This window comes from Lagenorhynchus albirostris, chromosome 14 (assembly GCF_949774975.1).
Source record: "Lagenorhynchus albirostris chromosome 14, mLagAlb1.1, whole genome shotgun sequence".
Lineage (NCBI taxonomy): Eukaryota > Metazoa > Chordata > Mammalia > Artiodactyla > Delphinidae > Lagenorhynchus > Lagenorhynchus albirostris.
In genome coordinates this window covers 53888655-53905046 of record NC_083108.1, presented here as the reverse complement: position 1 = coordinate 53905046, position 16392 = coordinate 53888655, and the positions used below count along the sequence as shown (strand labels likewise).

Here is a 16392-nt window from a genome sequence, read left to right as displayed (position 1 = left end):
ACAACATAGTGATTCAATATTTCTATACATTACAAAATTATCTCCACGATAAGTCTAATTACCATCTGCCAGCATTGCAAAGCTATTACAATATTATTGGCTATATTCCCTGTGCTATAATTTCATCCCCATGACTCATTTATTTTGTAGCTGGAAGTTTGTAACCCTTAATCCCCTTCACCTATTTCACTCACCCCTGACCCTGCTCCCCTCTGTCAAACAACTGTTTGTTCTCTATATCTATGAGTCTGTTTCTGTTTTGTTAACGTTTGTTCATTTGTTTTGTTTTTTAGATTCCACATAGAAGTGAAATGAAATCATATGGTATTTGTCTTTCTCTTTTTGACTTATTTCACTTAGCATAATACCCTCTAGGTTCATCCATGTTGCAAATGACAAGCCTTCGTTCTTTTTATGGCTGAGTAATGGTCCATTGTATATATATGCCACATCTTCTTTATCCATTCATCTATCAGTGGAAACTTAGGTTGCTTCCATATCTTGGCTATTGTAAATAATGCTGCAGTGAATATAGGGACACATGTATCTTTTTGAATTAGTGTTTCTGTTTTCTTCAGAAAAATACCCAGAAGTGGAATTGCTGGATGGTATGGTAGTTCTATTTTTAATTTTTTGAGGAACCACCATACTCTTTTCCATAGTGTTTGTACCAATTTACATCCCACCAGCAGTGCATGAGCGTTCCCTTTCCTCCACATTCTTGCCACTGCTTGTTGTTTCTTGTCTTTTTGAGAATATACATTCTGACAGGTGTGAGGTGATAGCTCATTGTGGTTTTGATTTGCATTTTCCTGATGGCTAATGATGTTGAGCATATTTTCATGTGCTTTTTGGCCATCTGTGTGTCTTCTTTGGGAAAATATCTATTCAGATCCTCTGCCCATCTTTTAATTGGGTTGTTTGGGGGATTTTTGATGTTAAGTTTTATGAGGTTTCTTTTTTTATATTTGGAATATTCACCCCTTATCAGATATATCATTTGCTTATGTCTTCTTCCATTCAGTAAGTGGCTTTTTCATTTTGTTGATAGTTTCCTTTACTGTACAAAAGCTTTTTCATTTGCTGTAGTCCCATTTGTTTCTTTTTGCTTTTGTTTCCCTTGCCTGAGGAGACAGAGCCAAAAAAATATTATAAGACCAATGTCAGAGAGCATATTGCCTATGCTATCTTCTAGGACTTTCATGGTCTCAGATCTTGCATTTAAGTCTAATCCATTTTGAGTTTATATTTGTATATGGTGTGAGAAAGTAGTCCAGTTTGATTCTTGTTCATGTAGCTGTCCAGTGTCATAAATTATGCAGGCATTTTAAATGAGCAGAAAAAAGTATCAACATTTTACAAATTTTGAACATCAATATGGTTAAATCCAGTGCTGAGGAGATATAAACACCAAAATAAAGACATTCAGAATACTTTACTGTCTCCTTGTGTCTGTTTCTAATGTGAGGAGGGTTATTTTTTCTTGCTTTTGAATATTTTATCAACCAGCTTTGCAAGTTGATGATGGATTCTGGCCTGCATCCAAATTCTGAGTCTCCTTTGATTTAGGACCAACCTCAGAGGAGACTCACCCCATCCCAATTGTCAAGCAGGCTTGTTAGGCAGCTTCTGACTTGGCCACTTCTTTGTCCAAGGACCCCCAGAGGATGAGTCGTTCCTTTTGTAGAACAGGAGAGAATGAAGACAAACCAGCTAACGGGAGAAGGCAATATGTTTTGCAAGAGATTCATTTAGCCTGTTTGTGTACTTCACGTTTACTCTGAGTTCCCCACATTTTCTGGGGACTATTTAGAAATTTTCATGGAGGGTAAGGCAGAGTCTGCCTTTCCATAAATAGAACGGAGCTGCTCAAGGGCCAGCACCATTTTTTTCATCTCTGTATCCTCAGTACCTAGCTCAGTGTCTGGAACACTGAAGTGCTTAATAAATGTTTACTGAACTGAGCTGGCCTACATTATGACTGCCTTTATTAAGTATTTCAACATGCTAATAGTGATAGAGTCATTAGCAGACCAGTTATTTCCTCTGCTTACAGTCCTCAGGATGCATTAGAATGTTACAGTGATTCATGAAACAGTTTCTCTTTATAGCCATAATAACTATCAAAGAGTGGGGTTGTTTTATGTGTCAAACTGCCCATGGATTCGCACCTCATTATTGGACCCTTAAATGCAAATGACAATTCTGGAGTCAATTTCTCAAGTAATTGTACCTTCCATGGCATGCAGGGAGGCAGTGAGTAGGCCTCTATGACTAAGGCAGCCAGTGCCTTACGGCTATAAGTATATCCCTGAAATAGTCATTAATCGTATTATTAATACCACCTATTATTTATTAAATGCCTCCTATAGCCAGGCCCCGTAATAGGTACTATATATACTTTTTGCTAAAGTTTTTAAATTTATTTTTAATTTTTTAACTAAAGTATAGTTGATTTACAATGTTTCAGGTATACAGCAAAGTGATTCTGTTTAATATATATTCTTTTCTGAATTCTTTTCTGTCATAGGTAATTACAAGATATTGAATATAGTTCCCTGTGCTATACAGTACAAATAGATAAACAAGCGTTGTTTATCTATTTTATATATAGTAGTGTGTATCTGTTAATCCCAAATTCCTAATTTATCCCTCCCCGCCCCCCTGGTGCTGTATATACTTTATGGTCAATCTTCACACAAAAATTACCATGTAGGCGTTATTACCTCCATTTTACTGATAAGCACACGTAGGCTCGAAAGGGTAGGGTGTTCGTGTAGGGGATAACCAAGACTCCTCATCGTCTGACAGAGTGAATTTAGAAAATTGCCTGAGGTGCCTTCTTGTTTAATGTACATATGTTACCTGCATCTCTCTACATCTTTTTCTTCCTTTTAAAAAATGAATCATTCTCATAAAGTCAGATCATTCCATTAAGCTAACAATCAACTTCCCTAACCTTCCTCCTGGGAAAGTTTTTTTAAAACTTTCTTTCCTTTCAGGTTTACTTGTCATGGATTGACTACCGGTCAGAGTTATATTTTCCGGGTCAGAGCAGTTAACGCAGCTGGACTTAGTGAATATTCACAAGATTCAGAAGCAATCGAAGTAAAAGCTGCTATTGGTAAGTTCTTAGAAAAATGAGTTTTTCTAAGTTACAACGAAAGGTACCATCCTCTTCAGAAATTGTGTAAAACTTCTAGTATTGCTCGATGATTCCATCCTCAGATGATCATTGTCTCTGACTCCAGGTGACCTCTAACCTTCCATAGCTGTCATTTTACAGATCTTCATCACTTATCCAGATTCTGTGCATCTGTAGCCTTTTCCTCTTCACCAGTCCGAGTTTCCTCAGATATTTCCCATTGTGTGAATCTCCGTTCTAACTTCGTGCTCATCCGGGAGTATGAAGTGCCACCCGATTCCATGAGGTGGTACATCACCCGTAACACAGAGCATCTCACACCTAAAAGCCGTTTCATCTGCGGCACAGCCTGGCTTGTTCTCAGTAACAGCACATTAACCTGCTTTTTATAAACTGCTAAAATTTGTGCGAGACGTGTATGGTTGCTTGATACAGATACATCTCTGCTGGCAAAGTAACCAACAGAATAAAACCAGTAATAAAGTGATTATATGTATGTACAGTGATATACCTTCCAATCTCAAGGTGGGAAAGGGACCCAGGTATTTCAGGGCAATTAAATTGAAATCTGTGATGTAGTAGCACGTATTTAAAGAGAAAGATTATTTAATATCAGTTATCTTCAGTTAGCACCCCATATTACTTCTTAACATTCCTTAGAATATGTTTGTATTATAAGGACATAGTGAGCATGCGTCTTTGAAGTTGGGAGGTACAGACCATTACTATATCAGTAAGGTACATAACTCTAATTGTTATATAATCAAGATCTTCAATGTTTGTCTCCTGTGCACTTTATGGTCCTTTTTTCCCCCATTCTGTTGAATAATGGAGCTCTCTCAAGAAATGTCTGAGAAGTGCTTGTTCTTATATTTACTTGGGTCCTGCAAATCAGAATGGTTCCTGTTCTGTCTGTGTTTTTTTTGTTCTCATTTCTTCTATTTTGAAAATATGGAAATGTTGAAATGCTTCCTTGGTGTAAGTTATGTGAAATGTATGCTTTCCATATTTCTTGCAAAGCCAAGTGATTTCCGTTAAACCGAGATTGCTTTTGTTCTGTTTGTGGTGCTAATGTTTTTCTCGTTTGTTCTATGAAGTAAGAGCACTCTGTACTGTGTCCTGGTTCACAGTGTTTCTGTTGTTATCTGGCAATTGTAGGGGGAGGAGTGTCTCCAGCTGTGTGGCCTGAACTGAGTGATACACCAGGTGGACTAACAGACTCCAGGGGAGGCATGCATGACACCTCCCAGCCAACTTTTAAGAAAGATGCTTTGCTTGGTAGCAAACTTAACAAACCTTCACTACCCAGTAGCTCTCACAACCTGGGCCAAACAGAAGTGAGTAAAGTAAGTGAGACAGTTCAGGAAGAGTTTTTCCCACCACTACAGAAAGCAGCTGTTAAGGGGAAAAGTAAGTCTGACCCTCTGAAAAAGAAGAAGGATCTAGGTGAGAGCTGAAACAGTAAAAGCATCCTGTCTGTTTCCATGAGTGTCCTCACCACTTGTTGTCCAGATCACCTTCTTCCATCTGTGTTCACTTTCATCAGTGTTCATTCTTAATTTTATGTTTTCAGTTATCCATTTGTAATACTTTTGTTTAATGAGTTGTGAAAGTAATTTTATAGGGGTTTGGCTTTGACACATAATTCATTGTGCTTAATGACAATAGAATATTTAAAGTAATTTGGTTATAGAGTCTCTTTGGTTTAACAAGCAGACACACCTTTGGCCTCATTTTGCTGAAAGAGTTAGATATGAGAGGGGAAGGATTTGATACTCATAGCCCATGGGAGGTCTTTCGAAATATCCGTGTTTGGTAATAAATGGATAGGAAAAATATTTCACAAAAAAGTAACATTTTATCAGGATCATAGTTTTTAACTTCTGTTTTTCATCCTCAGGTTTTCAAATTACCTTCACATTTAATTCAAATAAACATAAGAAACAATATCTCTTTGAGTTGTCATGAAAAGTTTAACAGGGCATTATAATCACATATTCTATTATATATGATCCACATTCCCAGAACTGATTTACTTAAGACTATTTATCAGTAAGGCTAATTACCTAATTAGAATTAGAATAGAAAGACTAATTATCAGTAATCAGAATTTTCTGATTAGGATATTTGGTATTTGTGGTTTATATATTCTAGGAGACAATGTTTTTCTTATCAAATAAAAATGAAATGATAAGCATATACTGGTAAATCATATCTTGCCTCTCACCCATCCCCTATATATATCCCATCCCTAACTTCTGTAACCTTCTCTACTTTTTTTTTTTTTTCTGCGCCACCAGGGAAGCCCTTCTCTACTTTTTTGACACCTTTATTTGCCTCTTCAACTCAAGATGAGATAGGGTATTCATTTGAGAGTTTATATTCAACATTGCTCTGAAATAGAGAGAGAGAGTAAGAAAGCTTTTCTTTAAAATGTAAAGAATGAAGGAGGTTGGTGATGGGGTAAAGAGAGAAAAAACGTATTTTATTTTTTAAAATCTTCATTGTTCTGAGAATCTTTTTGAATAAGAATGAGATAGTTCCTTTATCTCTGATAATCCAAATAAATATTCAGAAAATTCTTTTTAATGTTATTGCACATCTAGTGGATTTCTTTCCACCACCCCACCCTCTCTTTCTTTATCAAAAAAACATAATTTCAGTAGTTGAGTGAAAGTTTCATCAACAAATCCACATAAATGAAGAAAGACTTTTAAAACAACATCCAAATATTTTTCTGATTAAGCACTAATAAGCACAGTGGCAGCTGTGTAGTATTTTGTGCCATATGAATGATAATCCAGCATCAGGTTTGAAATAATGCAGCAAAAAGTGTTATACTAAGAGAAAAATCACATGGCTGATTGTTCCTGTCTTTTAAAAAAGATTTTTAACATGGCATTTAGCTGAGTTCCAGTATATGATTTTTTTCTGTGTGTAGACAGAACCTATATAGTTGTAAGGTCTCACAAGGGTACATGTACCTGAGTGGTGAAATGCTAACTGTTTGGAAATATATAGAAATTCTTAATAAGCAAATCAAGGCAGAAATTGATATACATATGTCATTTTCCTCAGGGAGCAAATGAAAACAAAACCACATAAAGAAACAAAAATATCTTACTTTTCCATGCTATTGCTTTAGGGATGAAGAGGTAGCATGTACCTCTGTCCTAAAATTTAGAGTTGAGATATACAAAGTAGGATGAAAAATAATCAATAAAGATACATAAAGTATTGAAAAAAAGAAACAAATATATATCTTGGGAAAAATGTTTCTTCTTATGGGGAACAGATCATTTTTCAGGATATTGTTAGTTATATTTTCAGGATATTGTTAGAAATACTAACATTTTGCGGTTAATATCTCAAAACTTATTCCTCCTTGGGAGTGGAGGGGGCAGGTTCTTTTTATCTTTGGAGTAACAATTGCGGTGCAGTTTTTACTGTGTGTCAGTTTTTTTCCTCACATACCAAATCGATGCTAAGTTACTTACTGGTGTCACGTTTTAGTTTTACACCACAGGACCTAGTGCCCTCATGCGTGTCACCAATGAGACAGTTTGATGCAGGTAGAATCATAGAAGCATTTCTGTCCACTCATGAGCTCTTCATATTGCAACAGCGGCACCATCTCCACCCTATGATATCACTTGTCTTGAAAGTTTTCGTGACTCAATGGTTCTTGGATGGAAGCAACCAGATAAGACTGGAGGGGCTGAAATTACAGGCTATTATGTGAACTATCGAGAAGTAATTGATGGGGTACCAGGAAGATGGAGAGAAGCCAACATCAAAGCTGTCAGTGATGAGGCATATAAGGTAAGTGTGTGGCCTTCAGTAGTGCGGGGTGTCATATGTCTGTTGACACACCACATGCACACAATGCACACACATGCACATACATGCACATGCCCAGCACCTTGTTAATGATTCCTGTCATTTCTCCAGTGTCCTTTGCCTGCAGTGACATGACTTTTGTGACAAATATACAAAGCTGAATAGAAATATTTTGGCTAACCAGGCAGTATGTGTATTTTCTGATTTATACACATAAACATAATTTCTTCAAATATTTAGTATGGAATATATACTTTTTATGAAAACTTATGTTTTTTACAAAAATTAACTCACAAAGTATCTGTAACAATATGCGACTAGTTTTAAGAGTCCCGGAATCCAAATGACTGGATTTTTAACTTTCAATGTCCAAATCACGAAGAATAAAGGGACATGGACCCGATGGCCAGACTCAGCTTGCCCTCTGCGAAGTGGCCCCTGTCATAGTGCTCTGATAGCCACAAAGGGGCACTTCACGTGTCCACCCACGAGTTTCCCTGCTACACGTGGGCCTTCACTGCTCGGCCCACCTCAGAGCACCTGAGGGGTCTCACTATTACCATAGCTACTGGCTCCCCTCTTTGCAGCATCATCAACTAGACCCAAGTCACCACCCCTCCCTCACAGAACCCCAAGCTGTGAGAGCAAGAGCAGGGTGAGGCCCGGGGAATGGTGCTTTCCCCAACTGAATGTCACATTCTTTTAACTTACCATCTAATATTTATGAAATATCACACGCATACTGAGAATACATAAAACAAAATTTTATTTTATTTATTTTTGCGGTACACGGGCCTCTCACTGTTGTGGCCTCTCCCGTTGCGGAGCACAGGCTCCGGACACGCAGGCCCAGCAGCCACGGCTCACAGGCCCAACCGCTCCGCGGCACGTGGGATCTTCCCCAACCTGCATCGGCAGGCGGACTCTCAACCACTGTGCCACCAGGGAAGCCCCCAAATTTTATTTTTAAGATTCTTCCATGTTGGTACAGATAGCTCTGACTTTATTGCTGTGTGTTCCATTATATGACCATCTCACAATAGACCTTCCCATTCAATTACTGATTGACATGGGGCATTGTAAGCCATATCAAACAATTTAGCTATGAACATCTTTGTACATGCCTGCTGGCACATGTGTGCACTAGTTTCTCTAGGTTATTACCCAGAAGTGAAATTGCGAGGCCAGAGAGTCTTGTTTATCTCCAACTTCACCTTGTAATTCTCTGCTGTTTTTCTGAAGAATGAGAATTCCCAATGCTGCACATCCTTCCAGCACTTGGTGTGCTCACACTTTTCCTGTTTCGACAATCTGGGTGTCAAATGAGTCTGAACATCTTTTCCTGTGTTTATGGTCCATTTTGAAATCTTTCATAGCATGCCTAACAAGGTTTTTGCCCATTTTTCTAATGGGTTTTCTTATTGCTTTGTGAAGTTCTTTAAATATTTTGAGCATAAATCCTTGTTGGCTATGTAAGTTGCCTATATTGTCTCATTGGCTAGACTTTTCCTCTCCTTATGGTGAACTACACCTATTTTCCTGTCAAATTTATTGTAGTCAGATTTACCAACATTTGCTTTGTCATTAGCGATTTCTGTGCCTTTTTTTTTTTTTAAGAAATGCCTTCTAGTTCAGGAATCCTGAAAGCCATGGCCCCAGCTGGGACCATGCTATATAGATTATATTCTAAAGGCTTTACAGTTTGCCACTTACATTTAAGTTATTAATGCACCTATAAATATTGTGTATGATGTGAAATAAGGGTCAAATTATTTTTCCCTTTATGGATACCCAGCTTCATGATAAAATCAGGTGTAGACTGGATCATGGATACAGATTTGTCTTGGCTTGAATCATACAATAGGTAAAGTTTGTTAACTCAGCTGGTTCCATCAGTACCTCCATTTATTAAGCATTTTTAATGTTCAAAGGATTAATTATCGTTCATGGATTTTTTTTTGAATTTTGTTTTATTTATTTTTTCATACAGCAGGTTCTTATTAGTTGACCATTTTATACATATTAGTGTATATATGTCAATCCCAGTCTCCCAGTTCATCCCACCCCCACCCCCACTGCTTCCTCCCTTGGTGTCCATACGTTCGTTCTCTACATCTGTGTCTCAATTTCTGCCCTGCAAACCGCTTCATCTTTACCATTTTTCTAGGTTCCACATATATGCCTTAATATGCGATATTTGTTTTTCTCTTTCTGACTTACTTCACTCTGTGTTACAGTCTCTAGATTCAGCCACGTCTCTACAAATGACCCAATGTCATTCCTTTTTATGGCTGAGCAATAGTCCATTGTGTATATGTACCACATCTTCCTTATCCATTCGTCTGTTGATGGGCATTTAGGTTGCTTCCATGACCTGGCTATTGTAAATAGTGCTGCAATGAACATTGGGGTGCATGTGTCTTTTTGAATTACGGTTTTCTCTGGGTATATGCCCAGTAGTGGGATTGCTAGATCATATGGTAATTCTATTTTTAGTTTTTTAAGGAACCTCCATACTGTTCTCCATAGTGGCTGTATCAATTTACATTCCCACCAACAGCGCAAGAGCGTTCCCTTTTCTCCACACCTTCTCCAGCATTTGTTGTGTGTAGATTTTCTGATGATGCCCATTCTAACTGGTGTGAGGTGATACCTCATTGTAGTTTTGATGTGCATTTCTCTAATAATTAGTGATGTTGAGCAGCTTTTCATGTGCTTCTTGGCCATCTCTATGTCTTCTTGGGACAAATGTCTATTTAGGTCTTCTGCCCACTTTTGGATTGGGTTGTTTGTTTAATATTGAGCTGTATGAGCTGTTTATAGATTTTGGAGATTAACCCTTTGTCCGTTGATTCGTTTGCAAATATTTTCTCCCATTCTGAGGGTTGTCTTTTCGTCTTGTTTGTAGTTTCCTTTGCTTTGCAGAAGCTTTTAAGTTTCATTAGGTCCCATTTGTTTATTTTTGTTTTTATTTCCATTACTCTAGGAGATGGATCAAAAAAGATCTTACTGTGATTTATGTCAAAGAGTGTTCTTCCTGTGTTTTCCTTTAAGAGTTTTATGGTGTCCGGTCTTACATTTAGGTCTTTAATCCATTTTGAGTTTATTTTTGTATATGGTGTTAGGGAGTGTTCTAATTTCATTCTTTTACATGTAGCTGTCCAGTTTTCCCAGCACCACTTATTGAAGAGACTGTCTCTTCTCCACTGTATATCCTTACGTCCTTTGTCATAGATTAGTTGACCATAGGTGCATGGGTTTATCTTCGGGCTTTTTATCCTGTTCCATTGATCTATGTTTCTGTTTTTGTGCCAGTACCATATTTTCTTGATTACTGTAGCTTTGTAGTATAGTCTGAAGTCAGGGAGTCTGATTCCTCCAGCTCTGTTTTTTTCCCTCAAGACTGCTTTGGCTATTCGGGGTCTTTTGTGTTTCCATACAAATTTTAAGATTTTTTGTTCTAGTTCCGTAAAAAATGCCATTGGTGATTTGATAGGGATTGCATTGAATCTGTAGATTGCTTTGGATAGTATAGTCATTTTCACACTATTGATTCTTCCAATCCAAGAACATGGTGTATCTCTCCATCTGTTGGTATCATCTTTAATTTCTTTCAACAGTGTCATATAGTTTTCTGCATACAGGTCTTTTGTCTCCCTAGGTAGGTTTATTCCTAGGGATTTTATTCTTTTTGTTGCAGTGGTAAATGGGAGTGTATCCTTAATTTCTCTTTCAGATTTTTCATCATTAGGGTATAGGAATGCAAGACATTCCTGTGCATTAATTTTGTATCCTGCAACTTTACCAAATTCATTGATTAGCTCTAGGAGTTTTCTGGTGGCATCTTTAGGATTCTCTATGTATAGTATCATGTCATCTGCAAACAGTGACCGTTTTATTTCTTTTCCAATTTGTATTCCTTTTATTTCTTTTTCTTCTCTGATTGCCGTGGCTAGGACTTCCAAAACTGTGTTGAATAATAGTGGCGAGAGTGGACATCCTTGTCTTGTTCCTGATCTTAGAGGAAATGTTTTCAGTTTTGCACCACTGAGAATGATGTTTGCTGTGGGTTTGTCATATATGGCCTTTATTATGTTGAGGTAGGTTCCCTCTATGCCCACTTTCTGGAGAGTTTTTATCATAAATGGATGTTGAATTTTGTCAAAACGTTTTTCTGCATCTATTGAGATGATCATATGGTTTTTACTCTTCAGTTTGTTAATATGGTGTATCACATTGATTGATTTGCATATGTTGAAGAATCCTTGCATCCCTGGGATAAATCCCACTTGATCATGGTGTATGATCCTTTTAATGTGTTGTTGGATTCTGTTTGCAAGTATTTTGTTGAGGGTTCTTGCATCTATATTCATCAGTGAATTTTCTGTAATTTTCTTTTTTTGTAGTATCTTTATCTGGTTTTGGTATCAGGGTGATGGTGGCCTCATAGAATGAGTTTGGGAGTGTTCCCTCCTCTGCAATTTTTTTGGAAGAGTTTGAGAAGGATGGGTGTTAGCTCTTCTCTAAATGTTTGATAGAATTCACCTGTGAAGCCATCTGGTCCTGGACTTTTGTTTGTTGGAAAATCTTTTTTTTTTTTTTTTTGCGGTTCGCAGGCCTCTCACTGTTGTGGCCTCTCCCGTTGCGGAGCACAGGCTCCGGACACGCAGACCCAGCGGCCATGGCTCACAGGCCTAGCCGCTGTGCGGCATGTGGGATCTTCCCGGACCGGGGCACGAACCCATGTCCCCTGAATCGACAGGCGGACTCTCAACCACTGCACCACCAGCGAAGCCCTGTTGGAAGATTTTTAATCACAGTTTCAATTTCATTACTTGTGATTGGTCTGTTCATATTTTCTGTTTCTTCCTGGTTCAGTCTTGGAATATTATACCTTTCTAAGAACTTGTCCATTTCTTCCAGGTTGTCTATTTTATTGGCATAGAGTTGCTTGTAGTAGTCTCTTAGGATGCTTTGTATTTCTGCGGTGTCTGTTGTAACTTCTCCTTTTTCATTTCTAATTTTATTGGTTTGAGTCCCCTCCCTCTTTTTCTTGGTGCATCTGGCTAGTGGTTTATCAATTTTGTTTATCTTCTCAAAGAACCAGCTTTTAGTTTTATTGATCTTTGCTCTTGTTTTCTTTGTTTCTATTTCATTTATTTCTGCTCTGATCTTTATGATTTCTTTCCTTCTGCTAACTTTGGGTTTTGTTTGTTCTTCTTTCTCTAGTTCCTTTAGGTGTAAGGTTAGATTGTTTATTTGAGATTTTTCTTGTTTCTTGAGGTAGGCTTGTATAGCTATAAACTTCCCTCTTAGAACTGCTTTTGCTGAATCCCATAGGTTTTGGATCGTTGTGTTTTCATTATCATTTGTCTCTAGGTATTTTTTGATTTCCTCTTTGATTTCTTCAGTGAGCTCTTGGTTATTTAGTTACATACTGTTTAGCCTCCATGTGTCCGTGTTTTTTTTCCCTGTAATTGAATTCTAATCTCATAGCGCTGTGGTCAAAAAAGATGCTTGATATGATTTCAGTTTTCTTAAATTTACTGAGGCTTGATTTGTGACCCAAATGTGATCCATCCTGGAGAATGTTCTGTGCACACTTGAGAAGAAAGTATAATCTGCTGTTTTTGGATGGAATGTCCTATAAATGTCAATTAAATCTATCTGGTCTATTGTGTCATTTAAAGCTCGTGTTTCCTTATTAATTTTCATTTTGGATGATCTGTCCATTGGTGTAAGTAAGGTGTTAAAGTCCCCCACTATTATTGTATTAGTGTCAATTTCCTCTTTTTTTTTTTTTTTTTTTTTTTGCGGTACGCAGGCCTCTCACTGATGCGGCCTCTCCCGTTGCAGAGCACAGGCTCCGGACGCGCAGGCTCAGAGGCCACGGCTCATGGGCCCAGCCGCTCTGCAGCATGTGGGATCTTCCTGGACCGGGGCACAAACCCGCGTCCCTGCATTGGCAGGCAGATTCTTAACCACTGCACCACCAGGGAAGCCCAGTTTCCTCTTTTGTAGCTGTTAGCAGTTGCCTTATGTATTAAGGTGCTCCTATGTTGGGTGCATATATATTTATAATTGTTACATCTTCTTCTTGAATTGATCCCTTGATCATTATGTAGTGTCCTTCCTTGTCTCTTGTAACATTCTTTATTTTAAAGTCTATTTTATCTGATATGAGCATTGCTACTCCAGCTTTCTTTTGATTTCCATTTTCATGGAATATCTTTTTCCATCCCCTCACTTTTAGTCTGAATGTGTCCCTAGGTCTGAAGTGGGTCTCTTGTAAACAGCATATGTATGGGTCTTGTTTTTGTTTCCATTCAGCAAGCCTGTGTCTTTTGGTTGGAGCATTTAATCCATTCATGTTTCAGGTAATTATCGATATGTATGTTCCTATTACAATTTTATTAATTGTTTTGGGTTTGTTTTTGCAGTTCCTTTTCTTCTCTTGTGTTTCCCACTTAGAGAAGTTCCTTTAGCATTTGCTGTAGAGCTGGTTTGGTGGTGCTGAATTCTCTTAGCTTTTGCTTGTCTGTAAAGCTTTTGATTTCTCCATCGAATCTGAATGAGATCCTTGCCGGGTAGAGTAATCTTGGTTGTAGGTTCGTCTCTTTCATCACTTTAAGTATATCATGTTACTCCTTTCTGACTTGTAGAGTTTCTGCTGAGAAATCAGCTGTTAACCTTATGGGAGTTCCCTTGTATGTTATTTGTCGTTTTTCCCTTGCTGCTTTCAATAATTTTTCTTTGTCTTTAATTTTTGCCAGTTTGATTACTATGTGTCTCGGCGTGTTTCTCCTTGGGTTTATCCTCTATGGGACTGTCTGCACTTCCTGGACTTGGTTGACTATTTCCTTTCCCATGTTATGGAAATTTTTGACTATAATCTCTTCAAATATTTTCTCGGGTCCTTTCTCTCTCTCTTCTCCTTCTGGGACCCCTATAATGCAAATGTTGTTGTGTTTAATGTTGTCCCAGAGGTCTCTTAGGCTGTCTTCATTTCTTTTCATTCTTTTTTCTTTATTCTGTTCCACAGCAGTGAATTCCACCATTCTGTGTTCCAGGTCACTTATTCGTTCTTCTGCCTCAGTTATTCTGCTATTGATTCCTTCTAGTGTACTTTTCATTTCAGTTATTGTGTTGTTCATCTCTGTTTGTTTGTTCTTTAATTCTTCTAGGTCTTAAACATTGCTTGCATCTTCTTGAACTTTGCCTCCATTCTTTTTACCTGGTCCTGGATCATCTTCACTATCATTATTCTGAATTCTTTTTCTGGAAGGTTGCCTATCTCCATTTCATTTAGTTGTTTTTCTGCGGTTTTATCTTGTTCCTTCATCTGGTACATAGACCTCTGCCTTTTTCATCTTGTTTATCTTTCTGTGAATGTCGTTTTTGTTCCACAGCCTGCAGGATTGTAGTTCTTCTTGCTTCTGCTGTCTGCCCTCTGGTGGATGAGGCTATCTAAGAGGCTTGTGCAAGTTTCCTGATGGCCAGGACTGGTGGTGGGTAGAGCTGGCTGTTGCTTTGGTGGGCAGAGCTCAGTAAAACTTTAATCCACTTGTCTGCTGATGGGTGGGGCTGGGTTCCCTCCCTGTTGGTTGTTTGGCCTGAGGCTCCCAACTCTGGAGCCTACCCAGGCTCTTTGGTGGGGCTAATGGCGACTCTGGGAGGGCTTACACCAAGGAGTACATCCCAGAACTTCTGCTGCCAGTGTCCTTGTCCTCACGGTGACACATAGCCACACTCCACCTATGCAGAAGACCCTCCAACTCTAGCAGGTAGGTCTGGTTCAGTCTCCTATGGGCTCACTGCTCCTTCCCCTGGGTCCCGATGCGCACACTACTTTGTGTTTGCCCTCCAAGAGTGGAGTCTCTGTTTCCGCAAGTCCTGTTGACGTCCTGCAATCAAATCCCGCATGCCTTCAAAGTCTGATTCTCTAGGAATTCCTCCTCCCGTTGCCGGACCCCCAGATTGGGAAGCCTGACGTGGGGCTCAGAACCTTCACTCCAGTGGGTGGACTTCTGTGGTATAAGTGTTCTCCAGTTTGTGAGTCACCCACCCAGCAGTTATGGGATTTGATTTTATTGTGATTGCGCCCCTCCTACCGTCTCACTGTGGCTTCTCCTTTGTCTTTGGATGTGGGGTATGTTTTCGGTGAGTTCCAGTGTCTTCCTGTCGATGATTGTTCAGCAGTTAGTTGTCATTCTGGTGTTCTTCCAAGAGGGAGTGAGAGCACGTCCTTCTACTCATTGTCTCCTCTTTTAAAGCCTAGTTCATGGATTTTTTTCACATTAATACATTCCATCATGTCTATTTTGCAAATGTTTTCACATTTATTATTTTACTACATATATTTCCCCCCACAACAACCCAGTTCATACTGAGGGATATAGAAAATATGAGATCACTCAGTAAAGAGCAGAAATATTACAAGAATTTGAGTATTTTGATTCCAAGATTAGAATTCATTTAATTTTCATCTGTACATGCATTCGTTTTCTGTTGCTGTGTAACAAACTACCACAAACTGTCCCTGTTTGTGGTATCACAGTTTTCTTGAGTCAGGAGTCTAGGCACGGCTTAGCTGGGTCTTCTGCTCAGGGTCTCACAAGGCTGCAACCAGGTTTCAGCTGGACTGCGTTCTCATCTGGAACTCGAGTTCCTCTTCTAAGCTCACTGTTGTTGGCAAAATTCAGTTCCTTGCAGCTGTAGGTCTGAGACCCTCAGCTCCTAGAGGCTGTCCTTCTACAAATGTGAGTGGCTAAGCAGTTTGTAAAACAGTATTTGCTTCTTCAAGGCCATCATGACAGTGTTTCTCTTTAGGCAGGGCCCAAACCCCATTTTAAGAGTTTCTATCTGATTAAGTCAGTCCTTTGGAAAAACTCACTTTCCCTCCTGTGTGTTTCTCCTTTGCTCTTACACTACTTCACACTCACAACACTTCTCAATTTAACTCAAATTGTGTTAAACACAATTTAACTCAATTCTGACACTGTCTCCCTGAAGATAGACTCAGGTCTCACATGTAAAGGGTTCAGTCCCTCAAGAATAACCCTGCCCCCACTTCAGATGCCAGTTGAAAGTCCAGGATGTCACCTGTGCTTCTGACCAACAGACTATAAATCAATTTCCCACAACCTCCTTCTTGAGTTTGATTAATTCACTAGAGTGGCTCACAGAACTCAGAGAAACATTTTACTTACCAGATTATCAGTTTATTATAAAAGGTATAAATCAGGAACAGCCAGATAGAAGAGATTGATAGGTCAAGATATGGGGAATGGGCATGGAGCTTCCATCCTCTCTCCAGACCACCACTGTCCCAGCACCTCCATGTGTTCACCAACCTGGAAGCTGTCTGAACCCTGCTCTTTTGGGGTTTTATGGAGGTTTCATTACAT

General features: G+C 38.8%; 1 protein-coding gene across 1 annotated transcript in view; it reads left to right on the top strand.

Annotated features, from left to right (window-relative positions):
- Nucleotides 1-16392, top strand: part of MYOM1 (myomesin 1) — a 141658-nt gene that overhangs the window by 79564 nt on the left and 45702 nt on the right. The window contains exons 17-18 of the mRNA XM_060121828.1: nt 3003-3124; nt 6771-6967. Coding sequence (XP_059977811.1) covers nt 3003-3124; nt 6771-6967 — 319 coding nt within the window. The remainder of the gene's footprint in view (nt 1-3002; nt 3125-6770; nt 6968-16392) is intronic.